The sequence below is a fragment of the Urocampus carinirostris genome, chromosome 10, assembly GCF_059441175.1.
Source record: "Urocampus carinirostris isolate Australia breed hairy pipefish chromosome 10, RoL_Ucar_1.0, whole genome shotgun sequence".
In the NCBI taxonomy this organism is placed as follows: Eukaryota; Metazoa; Chordata; class Actinopteri; order Syngnathiformes; family Syngnathidae; genus Urocampus; species Urocampus carinirostris.
Genome location: NC_142358.1, coordinates 35,761,062 through 35,780,065, shown reverse-complemented (window position 1 = coordinate 35,780,065; position 19,004 = coordinate 35,761,062). Strand labels below are relative to the sequence as shown.

Below are 19,004 nucleotides of genomic sequence, written 5' to 3'. Positions count from 1 at the left end.
GAAGGCACTAGGAAGCGGTTAAACAGGTGCAGAAAAGACTGGGGTTTGGGGGGAGGGGGGGTGTTTTAGGTGAAATGAGGCGCTACCTGGCGTAAAAATGCCTTGAAGAGAGGGCAGGTGGGCGTCCGTTATGAATCGAGAGGGCGGGGAGACATCGCTTTGATCGAGGTCACAGAGGGCATTCGCCGCCGGACTCTCGGCCACTTTGGAGCGCCGGACCCGGGGTACGCCGCCGAGCGCCATGACGACTCAGTGAAGACGATGACGGCGGCCAAACGTCTCGCCCGAATGACGTCGTCGTTCCTACTGGTCCTGCTCCTGATGAGCGGTGCCGCTTCCGTCTCGGCGCAGTTTAACGGATACAATTGCGATGCTGCCCAGCACAGCCGCTTCCCTGGTGAGGATCGCTTGCAACTTCAGGACCGTTCGCTGTCTAATATACCGTATTTTCCAGACTATAAGGCGTACCTCAAAACCCCAAATTGGCAGAAAATTTGAAAAGGCGCCTTATATAATATAAAATACGATGGATAAGATAGGAAATGCATTGCTTATTCGTACCTGTCAAGCTCCAGGGCTCCATGCCCTTATAAACTGTCGTATTTCCCACAGAAACGTCACCCTGCTTTTCTCCATTTAGCCTTCGGTTACATCGCGATGGATAGAAGTTCGTCCCTGGGCGTTACGTCTCCACTTCATCGCACCAAAGAATGACTAAAAATGCACTTGTCGTTTTTTTTTCAACTGGCCGACGCGTTGTTTCTCAGTAGATAGATTTAAAATTGGCCGTTCTCGTCTGGTTACAGCTAACTCGATTGATGAAGGAACATTTTCGAGAAGTCTTGTAGCTGCATTGTGGGATTTGTAGTTTGAAATTTTAGCCTTTCATAGTAGATGTATATAAACTAATTTCACAGGTCGGATATAGTTGTACGCCGGGCCGGATTTGGCCCGCAGGTTGTGAGTTAGACACCTATTTTCTACGGTATACTTCTATGTTTGAGCAATGATCAATAGAGAATCATCGCTTGCTCATATTGAAATTATTTCAACTTGGATTGTTGCGGTGAGGGTGCCAACCACTTTACCACTGCTAATTGTACAGATGACAAACAAAAAGGCACCAGAGTTCATCTCATCATAATACTAAATTTTACTCACAGTACCAGAACACACATTGATTTGCCCAGTGGATTTGGTTCTGCATTCTGATTAAACAGTCCATTCTTAAGCTGTGCGTCTATAGCCTCCTGACAGACAGAAACATAAAACTGAGCGTCTTCCAACAAAATACTCTGCAAGCTCTTTGAAGTACGTATACATATTGAAACTGGAGGTTATTAAGGAATAAGTCAAGAAAGAAAATGTAAATTATATTATTTGTTTTCCTCAAATATATACAGGATTAAGAAAAAATACTAAAAATGACCAAAATTACATGCTTTAAGCTACAGACTAGAAAAACAGGTTTAAAAAAAAATAGTAAAAAAAAACCCACAATTCTCAAAATTGGCTCCCAGTGGGTAGTATTTTTCTCTTATTTATCTCAGTCAGCCTTAATCAAAAAACACTTTATAGTCATATTGCAATACTTGATATATGCACGTAACTACTCTGCTTCACACTGACAGGTATGTCTAAGAAAAGATTCCATTAAAATGAACTAAATAATTTAACATGGTCCAACACTCCTTTTTTATTAAAATATTGAAAATGGGAAGACACACTTGTCAGTGTGATGGAGTGCTGCTGCTCAAACCGACTCTCATTACATCCTGCAGTTTGGAATCGGAACTTTTGAGATCTGCATTGCAAAAAATGTCAGGAAGGAATCACAACCCTAGTATTGTAAAATGTTCCAGCCAGGATAAGATAACAATACATACAATATATTTCCATTTTAGGGATACATATTACCGTGTATTGGACAGGAAACATAAATACTGATACTAATTACAAAAAAATTAAATAATTTTCGCCTAATTTGACATTTGACATACCTCATGAGCTATCTTACTCAAATCCCAATTAGCATGGCACATTTGTTTCTTATTTTAAGATATTTAATCTTGTTTCTTGAATACAATAAGGACAAAGATATACTTTTTCTTATTTTAGGGAACATTTTCCAGAATGAAATTCTAGATAAAATAATAAAATCAAACTGTAGATAGAATAATTATATCTTACTAGAAAAAAAACAGCTAAAAAAGTAAAAACAGTAAAAAATAGAGAATTCATATATTTGCAGTGTATGCACCAGAAATGATAAAAGCTAATACTTATTCATCTAATTTTGAGCAAAATGCTTCTATATTTTCTATATTTGTTATAGAAAAAAACAACTATTACAGCAAACTCCTGGGATAGGACATTAATTTATTCTGAGGTTGGGATTGCAAAGGGAAGTTGCTGTATGGAGGAGAAGAGAAACCTATGGTAATGCTTAGCTAATGCTCTTAAACCCTCAGTACTCCAAATAGTATATCTTAAGTACTACTATGTGTAATATATGCGGGTACAATTGAATACAATTAGAAATAAATATACAATTAGTGAAAAAAAACGCCTTTTTTAATTTCAAGTGTGACGGGACTTGAACTGGTTAAGTGGAGTAGCAGGTGGCTGCGGAGGGGGGGAGAAGACTGCGACGGCGGATTTAGAATAAAACTACCCACTTGTGAGGATTGTCATGCCCTTAGAAAATGTCCTTGCTATAATTACCTCCTTAATTTCAATTAAAGTCCCAATCGTTTTTTGGTTGAGGCTATGCAACCTAGCAAGGGTAGCAATTCGTGTACCCTCTTCATACTTCTTGATCATCCCAAACCTCGTATCATATTTTTGCTTCTCCCTTTAGCAAGCCTTTAACCAAAAGGTAATAAATATGCTAGAAAATAAATTATTTCATTACTCTCTACAAAGCACACAAGATTCTGAACTGAATGAAGAGAAAAGCATTGTGGGAGGTAGTTCTTCCAATAATATATCACTATCTTTATAATGCCAAGCAATGCAAACCAATAACAAACCAGCATAATTTATGACATAGAACAGTAGCAGGCAGACATCTTGACAGACATCTTTAAGACATAACACACAAACACAAAGTTTGATCAGTTTTGGGGCAATAATATAAAAAAAAAATGGTGGTTGATGTTGTCAATGTAGTATTATGAAATGTCTTATTACACACCGGGTCTCTGTACCCCGGGTGTCTACTGTATAAATATTTCCCGGTTCACGGATCCCTAAAAACTTTGGGTTGTCGGGCCCACTTTCTGTGGTGTGTCTTGGGCAAGTACAGCCTAGCGGTGCCCATCCATCTCCAGGCCGGTTTTTTGAGGGAAAGGGGTTTGCTCTCCTACATGAACCAGATAGTACTGGTTTCCATAGTTACCAGTAGCAGGAGAAGCCTCCTGATCTGACTCAAATACAGCAAATTCATCAGCCGGTCGCTGCTGTTTTTTGGTATATAGCAGAGGTGTCAAACAGGCGGTCAGTGGGCCGGATCAGGAGAGACAATGCTGAGAGAAGCGCAAGAGAAAAACGAGCAGCGGGTTGAAATATGTCCACTTGATGTTGCCAAAGCCAAGTGCCTCTCACAAATGCTGTAATCGTATTTCTCCCCCCCTCCCTCTCTCTCTCTCTCTCTGTGTGTCTTACTCTCTTTTCTCTCACTCTCTATCCCTCTCTTTCACCCTCCCTGTCTCTCCTTTTCTCCCTCTTTGTTCCTCTTTGTCTCTTTCGCTCTGTGTCTTTTTACCTTATTTTGCTGTCTCTTTCTTTTATCCTTTTCTCTCTCTTTTTTTTGTTTCTTTCTCTCTCTCTCCTTTGCTTTCCCCTTTTCTCTTACTCCCCTTCTCTCTTTCTATTTCTCTCTCTCTCTCTCTCTCTTACTCTCTCTTACTCTCTTTTCTCTCACTCTTTATCCCTCTCTTTCACCCTCCCTGTCTCTCTTTTTCTCCCTCTTTATTCCTCTTTGTCTCTTTCGCTCTGTGTCTTTTTACCTTATTTTGCTCTCTCTTTTATCCTTTTCTCTCTCTTTAATCTGTTTCTTTCTCTCTCTCTCCTTTGCTTTCCCCTTCTCTCTTACTCCCCTTCTCTCTTTCTCTCTTTCTATTTCTCTTTGGATTTCTTTCCTTCTCTCCTTTTTTCCCCCTCTCTCACTATTTCTTTTTCTATCTCTTTTGTTTATCATGTTCTCTCTCTCCTTTCTCTCTCTCCTTTTGCTCTCTCCTTTCTCTCTCCCCTTTCTCTCTCTCCTTTCTCTCTCTCTCTCTCCTCTCTCTTTCTCTCACTTTCTCTCTTACTCCCCTTCTCTCTTTCTCTCTTTCTATTTCTCTTTAGATTTCTTTCCTTCTCTCCCTTTCCCCCCTGTCTCACTATTTCTCTTTCTATCTCTTCTGTTTATCACCTTCTCTCTCTCTCTCTCTCTCTCTCTCTCTCTCTCTCTCTCTCTCTCTCTCTCTCTCTCTCTCTCTCTCTCTCTCTCTCTCTTCTCCCTTTCTTTCTTTCTTTGTCCCACCCTCTTTCTTTTTCCTTCCCTCTCTTTCTTTCTCTCTCCTTTTCTTTCTCTCTAATCTAATAGTCCGGCCCCCTAGAGAATGTTTGTTGCATCGTGTGGCCCCCTAGTTAAAATGAGTTTGACACCCTTGATATAAAGAGTCAAGTCAAGTCAAGTCGTGTTTATTTGTATAGCCCTTAACCTCCAAGGGCTGCACAGATCAAAGACTATTGCAAACTAAAGACTATTATCACACCATCCCCTGATCTAAAACCTACATGAGGGCAAGGAAAAACTCAAAAACTTCAACATGAGGAAAGTGAAGTAACCTTAAGAAGGGACCTCACATCATTTATGATTTGACACCACGATAGTTTACTATGCATTTTCATTGGTTAATTATCGTGCATTAGTCCCATCTGCTGGACACTTGCAGAAACGTCAATCTTTCCACTGTATTTCCAGTGTATAAGGCGCTCTTTCAAGTTTATGGCCAATTTGGGATTTGTAGGTGCGCCTTATAGTCCAGAAAATGCAGTAATTTCCTAGAGCATAAATTATGACATCTGGTTTCACTACATACTCAAAGATAGAACAGTTCACACATGCAATATCATTTATTGTAATGAATAACTCCAGTTTTATCCAGGTACATAAGGCACACCGGATTATTAGGCACACTTTCAAGTTTCTGGCAGATTATAGGTGTGTCTTATAGTCCGGAAAAAACAATAGTATTCTGAAAAAAAAATTAAAAGCTGAAAATACCGCTCTTCGGCGATGAGCCGGCAGCGGCAAAGGTGTGACAAAACTGATACCAGATCCTAAATTACAGGGGAAAAACAATTTTATGCCGAAGTTAAGAGTAGGCTGGGCGGCATGGCATGATTAGTGTGTCTGCGGCACAGTTTTTAGGTCATGGGTTAAAATCCAACTAAAAGCCTTTCTGTGCGGAGTTTGTATGTTCTCCCCATGCTTGCATTGCATTCCGGTTCCCTCCCAAATTCCAAAAACATGCATGTTAATTGGCCGGTCCAAATTGTCCCTAGGTGTGCCCTGCGCCTGGCTGGCAACCAGTTCAAGGGTGTCCCCTGCCCACTGCCAGAGGACTGCTGGGATGGGCTCTAGCACCCCCGCGACCCTACAGAGGATAAGCGGTACAGATAATGAATGGATGGATGAGAGTAGGGTCTATTTGTTCATATTCACATCATACAATACGCATAGAATCCCTTGAGGCTTTCATATTTTTCTTGAAAATCAAACTTTGCGGCAATGACGATACGTCCTACTCTGTAGTGACCAGGGTTGGGTAGGGTTACTTTAACTGGATTACTTTCAATTACTTTTGGATTACTCCAATACCAAATATGCTAATAAAAGACGAAATAGACTAAATATGAATAAAATGATGACTCACAACACGTGGTAAGCTTGCCTCTCCTGGCTTTGATATCTTTGATCTCCGGCAAAACTAACGTAAAATGCGACAGAAACAAAATGAAAATAAATCCAAACAGCTTGCCAACATCATCTTTGACGTTCCATGTCTTCCAAGCCTGCACAAAATTTAGTCATTTTATTCCTATTTAGTTTCTTTTGTCTTTTATTAGCATATTTGGTATTGGAGTAATCCAAAAGTCATTGAAAGTAATCCAGTTAAAGTAACCCTACCCAACCCTGGTAGTGACACATTAAAGGCTCAATGGCTCGTTTTCCAGAAAAGGAGTTTGCGTTTTGCATATTTTTGTATGTATATTCAAATGAATCATTTATATGAATCAATCACTAGATGGTTTAAAAATGCACCGGTTTGTTTAAAAGTCCAAAATGAATTCATGTTTTACCGTGAAGACAATAACCAATATGTTGCCTGACTGTTTTGTCAGGCGAGCGTGACATCAGCGTGTACTGTGGCGTGCAAACCATCACGGTGAAGATCAATTTCTGCCCGGTCCTGTTCTCCGGCTACACCGACACCGACCTGGCTCTCAACGGTCACCATAGCGACACTCAGTGCCGGGGCTTCATCAACAACAACACCTTTCCCACCGTGGTGCTCTTCAGCATCGGACTCAGCACCCTGGAAGCTTGTGGCAACAGCCTGGAGGTAAAATACAAGAAAACACATTATTATCCAATAGATTACTATTATTTCTGGACTAAAGAGCGCACCTGATTAAAAGCCGTATGCGCAAATTTGAGAGGGAAACTCCACTTTGTTTTTGTACAAGCCGCACCAGATTTTAAGCCGCATGCTTCACACAGCCATAAAAACGAACTCATTTAAGACCATTTCCTACTTTTTAAAATGAATCGGGAAAGTAACACATTGTGCCACACACCTTTGCAGACTATCAGTCAATCCATCCATCATATCATATACCAGAGCCATGTCCCCCTAGTGAGAGGTGGCTAATGTCTTTCTCTGACTCTTTCTGGGAAATCCATACAGAGGAGGGGATTCCCAGCCCCCTCGCCCAACCCAACTGATGTGTTGGGAGTCATTAGGTGACCAAACTCCCCAATTCCAACCCCTAATGCCGAGCGCCAAGCAGAAAGGCAATGAGTACCAATGTTGTAAGTCTTAGGTATGACCCGGCCAAGGCTTGAACCAGCGACCTCCCAGTCTCAGGGCGGGCGCCCTACCCCAAGGCCACCAAGCTGGTATCAATCCATCCACACAAATGTGTGTCTTGATTACAGCACAATGAGTGACTTTTCTTAGACATTTCCCCGCTGATTCTGGCGAGATCTTACACCATAAGGACTGTGGGAATATTGTGATCCTTTCATGTGCGTCATAAGTTAGATGACGAGGATAAGGCTAGTGATGGTTACTTGCGTTTATTACCCATGCAGTCATTAAATTACTTCACTTTGACATTCAAAGTACTTGGCAGAAATTGCAATGGAACGTTTTGATTGAACAGTCAGATTCCCTGGGCAGTTCTAAGCCAGATGCTCTGGGTCGGCTGAGAAGATACAGTGACAATCTTGTGCCTCGCAAAAAAGAAAAGAACAAGTCGCAGTGTTAAAAATGTAGGGAAAAAGTAGCGGCTTTTAGTGTGGAAGTTACGGTATGTTGTATATTTATTTTTTGAGACTACAACAACACCATTTGGGCTTTTTCCTGCAGGTCAGCACGGCATTGGGGCCCAACGCCTATGGGAACCTGTCGCTGGTCCAAATTGGTAACGTCTCGGGTTTCGTGGACACTCCCGACCCGCCCACTATCATCAGTTACCTCCCTGGTTTGTTGTATAAATTCAGCTGCAGTTACCCACTGGAGTACTTGGTCAATAACTCACAGATGGCATCGTAAGTTGGCCTTTTTTCTACTTTCCAACCAATCAGGAGTTAGAACTTGTTGCATTCAAGGTTCGACAGCCCTCAAAACAGAAAAGTGCTTTCTAATTGCTGCAAGAGCTCCTTATTGATAAACAGACAGACGGACGGACGGACAGACAGACAGACAGACAGACAGATGGGCCCGCTCGTTTGGGGCCAGCTGCTGCTCGTTGCCTGATTGGTTTTCCCTCCTATTTAAGCTCTCATTCACTCCTTGTCAGTCTGTCAACAAACCTCTGCACTTGCAAGACGTGTATTTTGACTCTGTCCGGTATCCTGCTTGTGTATCCAGTATCCGGTATCGATCCCGTCTGTCCTGTCCGGAATCTTGCTCCAGTCTCCAGTCTCCAGTATCCGGTATCGATCCCGTCTGTCTCATCCTGTCCGGTATCTTGGTCCAGTCTCCAGTATCCAGTATCGATCCCGTCTGTCCTGTCCTGTCCGGTATCCTGCTTGTGTATCCAGTATCCGGTATCGATCCCGTCCGTCTCGTCCTGTCCGGAATCTTGCTCCAGTCTCCAGTATCCAGTATCGATCCCATCTGTCCCGTCCTGTACGGTATCTTGCTCCAGTATCCGGTATCGATCCCGTCCATCCTGTCCTGTCTGGTATCCTGCTCGTGTTTCCAGTGTCTGGTATCGATCCTGTCTGTCCCGTCCTGTCCAGTATCTTGCTGCTGTATCCAGTATCGATCTCGTCTGTCCTGTCCGATTTCGATCTCATCTGCCTCCGTAATATACCGATTAAAGGGATAACCACAAATCTGTCTTTTTTTCATTTTCTCCTTTTATACTTCCTTTTTTTCTTAACTTCTTTATACAACATATCCATTCGTAATATAATGCATCAAAGTGCAAGTGAGACGTTTGAGAACCGGCTCTCTTGAATGAGTTGAGCCGAAAAAGCCGGTTCTCTAAAAGAGACGGACTTTTCACCACACAACTGGAGATCGGCGTGCAGACGAAAACTCGAACCGCGATACCAAAACAACAATGGCGGATCTGCCTGACGAAAAGTTTGGAGTGATACTTGTAGATATTTGTTTAAAAAAAATTTAATCGGGTAATAATGACAATTTTGTGTCAAAAAAGTTGCGTCCCGAGGACGCACGTTGATTTGAGACTATGCATCCCCAGGAAAAATCATGCGTCTAGGACACAGAGACGCGGGCAAACCAGAACACTGTACCTGTAGCGGCATTGAAGTTTCCTGCTCGCCTACATTCTAACTTCAAAAGATCTCACACTGTCAAGTGAACAGCTTAACATATATACGAGCATCGATTAATGGAATTACCTTTTAAGAAAAGGGCTATTGAGTTAATTACGACTTGCTATTTGTATAAGTACGTAAAGCCCGGAGGTGAGACGAGATTGTAAAGTCGTATTGATTCTTCCCGGGGCAGGTGTTTATGAACGACGTGGCGCTTGATTTCACACGCTGCCCCTTTTTTTTCCACAGCTCGTCGGTCGCCATCTCCGTCAAGGACAGCAACGGCACTTTCGTCAGCACGCTCAGTCTCATGCTCTACAACGTGAGTTGCTTCATCCCTCATAACTCGACTTTTCCAGTTCAACAATGTTTCTTTAAAAGGATAGTTGAAAAATCTATTTGTCATGAAATGTGTGCTTGATAATACCGTATTTTCTGGACTATAAGGCGCATCTAAAAACCCCAAATTGGCCAGAAACCGTGCCCTATACAGTGATCATTTTACCTGTGAAAAGTGATGGGTCCCGGGGACTCGCATGCTCAAAAATCTATGGGTCCCAACAGAGATCTATGGGTCCCCAAAATTGAGTGTGCTCCATGCCCTTACAAACTGTCGTATTTTCCCTTACAAAATACAAAAAAAACCGTTTTTTTTTCTACATGTTTATTTATGTAGTTTAAGATGTTATATTGTACATGTGTTTCCTTATATCATATATATTGTTAATGAACATTTTGTTGTGAGACACTGAGTTGCTCGACATGAATGAGGTTTATTATAAAAAAAAGTTCAAAAATTAAGTCGCTTGGACGTTCACTGTAGAAGGAAAAAATACATGCAAATATAATTAAGTGGAATAATGCATTTTCTTATTCAACTTATGAATTCATTTTCTGCATTAAATTATTGTTGGTAATATACTGATTAAAAGGGATCACGATAAACCTGTCTTTTTTCATTTTCTCCTTTTATACTTCCTTTTTTCTCAGCGTCTTTATATAACATAATCTTTCGTAATATAATGCATCAAAGCAAGTGAGCCATTTGAGAGCCGGCTCTCTTTAATGAGTTGAGCCGAAAAAGCCGGTTCTCTAAAAAGAAACGGACTTTAACTACACAACTTGAACTGGAGATCGGCGTGCAGACGAAAACTCGAACCGCGAGACCAAAACAACGATGGCGGATCTGCCTCACGAAAAGTTTGGAGTGCGGTAAATCTTTGTTAAATGATAATGACAATTTTGTGTCAAAAAAGGTCCCGGGGACGCACGTTGATTTGACACGATGCGTCCCCAGCAAAAATAATGCGTCTAGGACGCAGGGACGCGGGCAAACGAGAACACTGCTTATAATACAGTGTGCCTCAAATACTTGAAAATATGTTGGATACAACTGCAAAAGATATATATTTGTCTGTGGCACTCATACCTGTCAACCTGTATGTTTTTGCCGTACAAAGTAGGTTTATTATGCATTTTAAGACGTGCACGACGTACAAGAAAATATGTACGGAAAAACGCAAATTTGTCAATTATGGGTACCATCCGGTATACACCGACGGCAAATCAATCAAGTCAAACGAGTTCGCCGCGGTAGCCTCTATCTCGGTATTGTTTTTTTTTTTCCGTTGCAAACAAAGGGAGCGGTTTGATGCTACTGTACGTATGCATCTGCCACCTGGGGATTTCCCATCATGCATCATTCAAAGAAAAATGGTGTACGATTATTTTGTATTCTGTGAGGGAAAATACGACAGGTATGACGTGGAGGTTGACAGGTATGGGTACTTCACGTGGGTTTACGTTGTACTCTCGTATTTGTGTAAATCTAAAAACATCTTTGATCAAAGTTATTCGTTGCAACGGGAACTAAAACCCAGGTAGCAGCAGTGAGAGCACTGAAACTAAAGGACAACATAAGAAAGGCATTTGATTTTTTTTGTCATTTTCACAATATTTTTAAAGTGCCACGGAAAGTCGTCCTGAAAGTCCGATTCCTCATCAGAGAGAGGAAAGAGTTGTTTCCCTCGTGGTACTTTTCTTGCTTTTGCTGATAGCTTTTCAGGACATTCTGTTTCTCCACTCTCTAACATTCTTTTCTGGTACCATGAGTAAAATCAGATAAAATCGAATACCTCACACTGTGACATCTCGTAGTTAAGTTTCAGAAACCCGGGTTCGATTCCCGTTGCATGCAGTGTTTTGCAATCTTGGTGAAGAAAATGTATCAACTCATCAATCATTGCACTTGTCACAAGCTAGAAAAGGAGACAGGACCCAATAGCGTTCGTTTAACTCAGTTTTATTGAAAAAGAGAGCAGTGCTTGCTTCCAAGATCCGATAATCGTCGGACACGGGTAGCTGATGGCAGGTACGCGGACGTGGCACTTCCGTGTTGAGCGGGAATAGTCGTGGGTGGCAGGAAAGCTGGTTGGTAGCTAAGACAGGGGACCAAGGGCGGTAATCGAGTCCAGAAAAAAGGTTGGCACCAAGTATCAGGCAGGAAACAGGGCAAAACAGGTCGATGGCCGGGACGGAAGAGCAGGGCGGAAATGGGTCCAGAAACAGGTCGGCAACAGGTAACCAGGCAGGAGAAAACAGAGCAGGAGATTGTCGGAGGGTACGGTGCTTGCCTAGCAAAAGCGTAGGTTCGCAGGGCGGTCAGACAGCTTCCTCTTGGAAGCCGGGGATTTAAAAAGGGTCAGGAAACCAATCAGCGCCCAGGGCTGTTGGTGCCAACGGGGCATTCGCAGGTGACCCGAATCAGCAGTCAAGACAGCACTATTATATGTCAGAAGTAATGATAATAATAATAATATTAATAATAATATTTCTTTGTATTTCGAAGCGACTTTCAGGATTCCTAAGGTTGCTACATATAAGTAGAACACAACAATAAGCGAAGAGTAACACAAGCAAGTAATAAATAGCCAATGAAACACATTGGAATTAAAAGGGGGTGGTATGTAACACAGATGGTCAAGAATAGGCAAGTCTGAAGAGATGAGTTTGGAGTCTGGATTTGAAGGTGGACAGGGTTGCAGAATTTCGGAGGTCAGGCGGCAGTGAGTTCCAGAGCTGGGGCGGCAGAGCGGCTGAAAGCTCAGCTCCCCATGGAGCTGAGGCGGGCAGGGGGTATCGTGAGATGGAGGGAGGAAGATGATCTGAGGGTGAAGGATGGCGCAACAGTGTGAAGGAGGTCGAAGAGGTAGGGATTTTGTAATGGATTCTAAGGAAGATTAGGAGCCTGTGGAGTTGCTGAAGGACAAGGGTGATGTATAATAAATGCGCAAAGAATCACTACGGTAGCTCTTACTGTAGCTTTAAATCCATGTGTTTTATAGTCCAGCGCACTTTATATCTGAAAATAATTATGAAAAAAGGCTTTTTGGGAAGGAGCACCTTATGATCCAGTGCGGAAAATAAGATAATTCAGAAGATTAAGTCCTATTGAAAGAGTAACTGATTCATGAATCTGTCATTAAAATCCGTCATTAATATTATACTATTAATATTATATATATTAATATTATATGTTCTATTTCATTGTTCCACACAACAGCAGCAATATCAGTTTCTGTGTTTTAACATGTTAAATAAGCGTTTTTAGTGAAGCATAGTTATAGTAAAACAAGAGTAACCAACCTTTTGAAAGCTGAGAAACACTTTTTGTTTGTAATTGGGAGTAAGGGCAACTAGTTTGTAAAACGACAATTTATCATGTTATTACTATGTTGTTATTAATTTATTACATGTTGTCATTATAAGTTGAGTTAAAGATGGGGTGCGGGATTTAAATACTTAAGGCTGCAATCATGACTATATGCCAGTAGATGGCGGCAGAGTAACATGATTTGTGTGCGTTTTCAAATGAAAATGGAATATAAAAGTTAAGGGCTCTTTGAACCCAGTTAGGCTTAGTTAACGCATACTTAATAGAAACATTTTTTAGCTTTCAAATTTTTAAGGACACCTTTGTTAGGAATTAAATATTAAAATGCACCGTTTACCAAATTGTTCGAATTAGTTATCTGGCTCCATTAACCAAACACAACCTTCATTCTCCTAACAATGCGCGCTCATTTCTTGATGGGAAAATATGAATAGAATAGAATAAAATAGAATTTACTTTTATTGTCATTCTTTGTAACAATGCACACAGAACGAAATGTCGATACACCTGACCCGTACAGTTAAACTGTAGCGAGCCGATGCAGCCGCAGCCAGACAGGGCGCAGCCATTTTAGTGATTAGGTGACCAAACCCCCCAATTCCAACCCTTAATGCTGAGCGCCAAGCAGGGAGGCAATGAGTACCAATGTTATAAGTCTTGGGTCTGACTCGGCCAAGCTTGAACCAGCGACCTCCCAGTCTCTTGCCCGCACCAGCTCGGTAGCCTAGATGCTAGGGCGCCCGCTCTGAGACTGGGAGGTCGCTGGTTCAAGCCTCGGCATATGGGCAAGAAACCGGCATTTCCACACAGGGGCAGATTTAATTTCTTAAACAATTTAACTAAGTGAACTCGAATCAGCCGAATCAGTGTCGCTTAAGTCTCAAGCATTCTCTTTCGATCTTCTCTCTCGATCTTCTTCAATCTTCTGGTGTGCCGGCTCCTCCCATGGACGTGCCAGTAAAGCCCCCTTGCCTTGATGTCTGAAATGGTCAAAACATCCCCGAGCGTTTCTACGTCACCAGGGCCGTCTGCGTCGAGAAGTGCTGATTATCTTATCAGCCCGTTGTCCCAGTTCCCCGCTGTTCCTGTAAACATCAATCTTTACTAGGTTGCATTGACCTCGCCCCACAGCTCGGCCAGTGAATATCTTTTAATTTAAATGTTATTTGTATTTGATCGTTAAAAAATCCTTTATAGTCAAATGTATAAAATCCTTCACCTTAAAGGACGCAGCTCAGCTTTAAAATAGTGTCAGTCAACCACTAAAACATCATTACAGTTTGAAATCCAATTCCCTTGAAAATCACTACGATCCATCAACCTGTCTGCGGGCTACTCCGGTTTTCTTGGGGGGCTACCTGGTGTCCAACGAGCACCATGTTGTAGAAAATACCGTAAAATCCAGACTATAGAGCACACCTGATTATACACCGCACCCACCACTTTTTAAGTGATTTGCCGCTTTTGTGCTTACGCAAGCCGCAGCTCTGTACAAGCCTCGTGCGCACACATTAAAATTTATGACACAATCACAAGTTTAACCCAGACCAGGGTGTAAATTCCACGATCGTAACTAACTAAATAGTAGAAAATCTTAGAACCACAATAAGCATCATGAATGGAAAATGATACCCGTAATTAACGTATGATGCAGACTTGTAAGTCCGGGTCCCGTTGAAAGTAATCCAATGAAACAAAACGTATATTTCCGAAGTTAAGGGTGGGAAAAATATATATCCACTATTGTCCGCTGCGACAACAGACAGATCTATCGGTAACTCAGCTTTACCCCACTTCCCATCAGCCCGCGTCTGCTCTGCCCCTTCTTTTTGATTCGTCCCTAGAACACATAACAGAATAAATCTCTAAAATAAATACATTACAAAAATATACAGTTGCAAATACATATTATACATGGTTACACATATTTACGAAGAAAGACGGTACACCGAGAGAGTTTTCAAAGCTTTAATAATAATAATCTAACTTTCATCCCAAACCGTTCCTTTGAAAGGTACCAACACGCTAGTAGGATCACGCTCGCAATGCATCGAACGTGTCTGTTAAAAGAAAGCATACCGTAATTGTGAAATTCATGGTAGATCGTTCTCAACTTCCTCCTCACAACTATCGCCATCAAGGGCGCCTTCCTCATTATCGGAACGTACCTTAACTTTACAGACAAGGTATGCATAAATTTAGAGGTTGCAGTCTTTCTTGGCGCACATATTCTACTGGTCTTAATCTTAACTCCAACGCCGCTGGTGGCTGTTAGAAAAATTACATAAATTGGCCGCTTCACTGAATAAGCCGCAGGGCTGAACATTTGGGAAAAAAGTAGCGGCTTATAGTCCGGAATTTGCGGTATTTTCTAATATAATTTATAAAAAAATTATACATTTAATTATTTATTTTTCTTGTGTGTTTCTAGGATTCAACGTACAACCAAATGCTGTCCATCCCGATGGCCGGCCTGGCCCTGAAGACGCGAATTTTCGCAGCCGTCAAAGCCACAAACCTGGACAAACGGTTCGTCTGATCGGTCAATAACTCATAAAGTCTGTCGGCATCGCCGCCGCCATTATTATATTACGCGACGCGGAGGCGCCAGACCGTGACGGGAAAAGAAAGGCCCGTTCCAATTTTCCCACGTGCCCCGGCACGTCTATCTGGTATCTCCATCTGACAGTTTTGTCCCTTGCAGTTGGAACATCTTGATGGACTACTGTTACACGACCCCCTCAGGGAATCCTAATGATGAACTCCGCTACGACCTATTTCTGGGGTAATCCCACTTGCCCCCGACCACAAAAGGGGAGCTTTCATCCATTCATTCAGTGAAAGCGCCGATTTTCTGAACGCTTTTTTTTATCCGGGCGCAGCTGCTACAAAGACCCCCAGACCACGGTTTTCGAGAACGGCAGGAGTCAGATGGGACGTTTCTCCTTTGAGGTTTTCCGTTTCGTCAAGCATCGCCACCAGAAGATGTCCACCGTCTTCTTGCACTGCGTCACCAAGCTGTGCAAAAGCGACGATTGCGTCACGCTAATGCCGGTAGGGCACTGAGAGCAATGTTGCCCTTCTTGTAGGGATAATGGGTTATGTGTTTTTGGGTAGATCTGTGGACGGCGGCGAAGACGGGATGAAGTGGCTGGCCTCGGTTTGTCCCCGGCTGCCAGCGGGAATGCCGTCATAAGCGCTGGACCGATCATCACCAGGAGTGGTACGGACTCAATATTTAGACAAAGGGTCTCAAAGTCGAGGCCTAGGGGCCAGTTGCGTCTCCTGGATTGGGGGTTGGGAATGTATGGAATGCGAACCAGACATGGCTCTTTTAATGAGTACCGTATTTTCTGCACTATAAGGCGCACCTAAAAGTCTTAATTTTTTTCAAAAGCTGACCATGCGCCTTATAATACAGTGCGCCTTATTTATAGATCAATATTAAATCGCAAAGTCTAACTTGCAGCCGCCGACTCGATTTTCCCCCGAACGCCAAGTAGTCTGCGGTGTATGCTGGGATTTATTTACCGGCATTTCATTGGCTAACCAATGTGTCAATCATCATTTGAATCGATCACTATTGGCTAAAGTTATTCGTTAGTCAAGGGGCGGATCCTTTTTATCATTTACAGGCTGGCATAGGCTTAAGCTGTAAAAAAAAGCCTGCAATTGGCCGAAAAAGATGTGTCAATCATCAGTTGAATCGATCACTATTGGCTAAAGTTTTTCGGAGGTCAAGGGGTGGATCCTTTTTATCATTTACAGGCTGGCATTGGCTGAAGCGGCAAAACAAAGCCTGCAATTGGCCGAAAAAGATGAATGCGTATAGCACATGGTTGACGGCATACAGAAAGCATTTTTTTACTATTCTGTATTTGTAAATATTTTATTCTCCTGGATTTACTAAACTCACGGATATAAGAGGACCATGGCTGCACATTATTATTGAACACAACGACTTCGGTGAGCTACTCCGGCTATATATTTTCCCTGTATCTTGTTTCAGACTGAACTCGATGTTTCTGTGATAAGCGGTGCAGATCATGGATGGAATGGAGTGTCTATTTTTAAATTAAACTCAATTCCAAGTGTTTATTGTCATATGCACAGTAAAGTTGCGAGCGAAAATAGAAACTAAGGAATGGTTGGCATTTCTTGAATCCCAAGACTTTAACCTGCCGAATGATGGAACGATGCATTTGAGTGACATCGTACGGACACCGCATCCGCACGTGTTCTCGACATGTATTTGCATCTTTGCAAGCTTTGGGAATGTTAAGGGGGTAATCAGTTGGACTGAACTATCTGACTGTTTTGTCGATGTTCCCATTGTAGCGCCTTATAATCCGGTGCGTCTTTTGTATGTCAAATATAGGACCAAAAACTATTTTTTCGGAGTGCGCCCTATAACCCGGTGCGCCTTGTCGTGCGGAAAATACGGTACATCTGGCTCGCAGATAAAACAAGGGCCATAGCAATCTTCTCAGTGGATTTCCTAAATTCAGTGTATGCGAAGATGAAACAATAAAATTGTCACGCCGCCAGGAACGGAGACAGGACCCAGTAGAGTTCGTTTACTCAGTTTTATCGATAAGAGGGAGGGAAGGGCTTGCTTCCACGATCCGAGGATCGACGGACACGGGTAGAAGGTGGCGAGAACGCGGAAGTGGCTCTTCCGTGTCGAGCGAGGATGGTCGAAGATTGTCAGGAAATACAAGTCGTTAGCCGGGACGGGAGAGCAAGGGCGGTGTCAAGTCTATCTATCTATCTAAAACAATGTAGAAACTGAAAAATAACCCCACTAAGCTGATAAATAAGTGAATTTTACTCTTATTCCAGATGATACTGCTGTTAACAACACTCAACTTGGTAAGTCACTACCCCGGGAAATGTTTTCCCTAACTTCCTGGCTTTAAAAAAACGTTTCTTTTTTTGTTTTTTTCACCTTTTAGCGGCAGGTGACCCCGCCCACCCGATGACTCCGGTGACGGCGGCGTTAATTTCAGGCGTGGCGCTATTGGGCGGAATGAGCGTTGGTTTGGTGCTACTTTCCCTGCGCCTCCTGCAGAAATCGCGCCCGCAGTCGTCCTCGGCGTCGGGGGTTTGGAACCCGGCCTTCAAATGAAAATAAATTATCCATTATTGTCATGTGCTGATGGAATAGATTTTAAGTAAGATTAAAAGGGACAGTGTTTATTGTTTAGTGACTCCTAGTGGTTAAATAATATAATTCAGCCAATCTAAGCTTCTAATCAAATACATTCTATAAATTCCTATATGTCTGTGTGTGTTTGTATATGATTAATGGGTTCTGAACCCATTTTCAGGAAAATTGACGGTTTTACTTTAGACCTCAGTGAGGGTCTTTGGCTAAGATTTGTGTCAAGTCACCCCCAATAAATACCAACAAAATCCTTAAGCATATGCTTTTGTGTGGTCTGCTTTCATTGGGCCTCTGGTGGCTAAATTGGGCACCGCAGTTCACGACCACTGTCCACTCCAAGCAGCACGATCCAATCTTATATTGGCACAGGACATTTTGCATGTTTAAAAAAATAATAATAATAATTTGGATATTGAGCAAAAGTACATAAACTATCCTATAAACAGGCAGTTTTGAAAAATTCTCATAGGTCAAGAAATTTTGTATTTATTTTACATACCATGAGGCTCCCTTAGAGAGAGCTGACATCATTGGCGGCCATCTTGCTTCTACAGTTGCCGGCCCAAATCTTCTTCTTGCTTCTTTTTTCCCCTTTTTTTTCCTTATTCTCAATATTTTTCTTTTTTTTTCTTTTCTCATGCTTTTTGCACGTTTATTATTCTTATTTTTCTATCTTTTTCCCTTTTTAAAAATATTTTCTTGTTCCTTTCTTTTTCTTATTTTTCTTTCTATTTCACTTTTTCCTTTCTTTGCTTCCTTTTCCCTTATTTTTCTTTTTTTCCCTTAGTTTTTTTCCCTTGTTGTCTTTGTAGAAGGCTTTGCAAAACATGAGAAGCAAAATATTGCAGTTTTGTCACTTTGAGTCTCCGTAGTTGGTTTTCTTCCTTGTGCTTTGTAGCTTTCGTTTTTGATTGGACTACAAAATACAGTGGCATCTGGGGATCAAATATTACACACTGTCCCTTTAAAAGAATTGTTGAATAGTATGAATTTCAAAAGGCAGAAATATCAAAATGGTGCATCCATGTTAGTATTATTGAAAAACCACATAGAAGAAGCATGATTTAGATTAGATGGGTTTTTATCAATTAAAA

At 41.9% G+C, this 19,004-nt stretch overlaps 1 protein-coding gene across 1 annotated transcript; it reads left to right on the top strand.

Moving 5' to 3' along the window:
- The first annotated feature begins 261 nt into the window (after positions 1-261).
- On the top strand, positions 262-18,127 carry zpld1b (zona pellucida-like domain containing 1b). The gene is made up of 10 exons (XM_088345738.1): positions 262-397; positions 6,397-6,617; positions 7,647-7,828; positions 9,320-9,392; positions 15,175-15,272; positions 15,448-15,528; positions 15,626-15,797; positions 15,861-15,966; positions 17,586-17,615; positions 17,699-18,127. Exons 1-10 carry the CDS (start codon positions 262-264, stop codon positions 17,869-17,871), a joined length of 1,272 nt encoding a protein of 423 aa, XP_088201864.1. The 3' UTR covers positions 17,872-18,127.
- Positions 18,128-19,004: the final 877 nt, after the last annotated feature.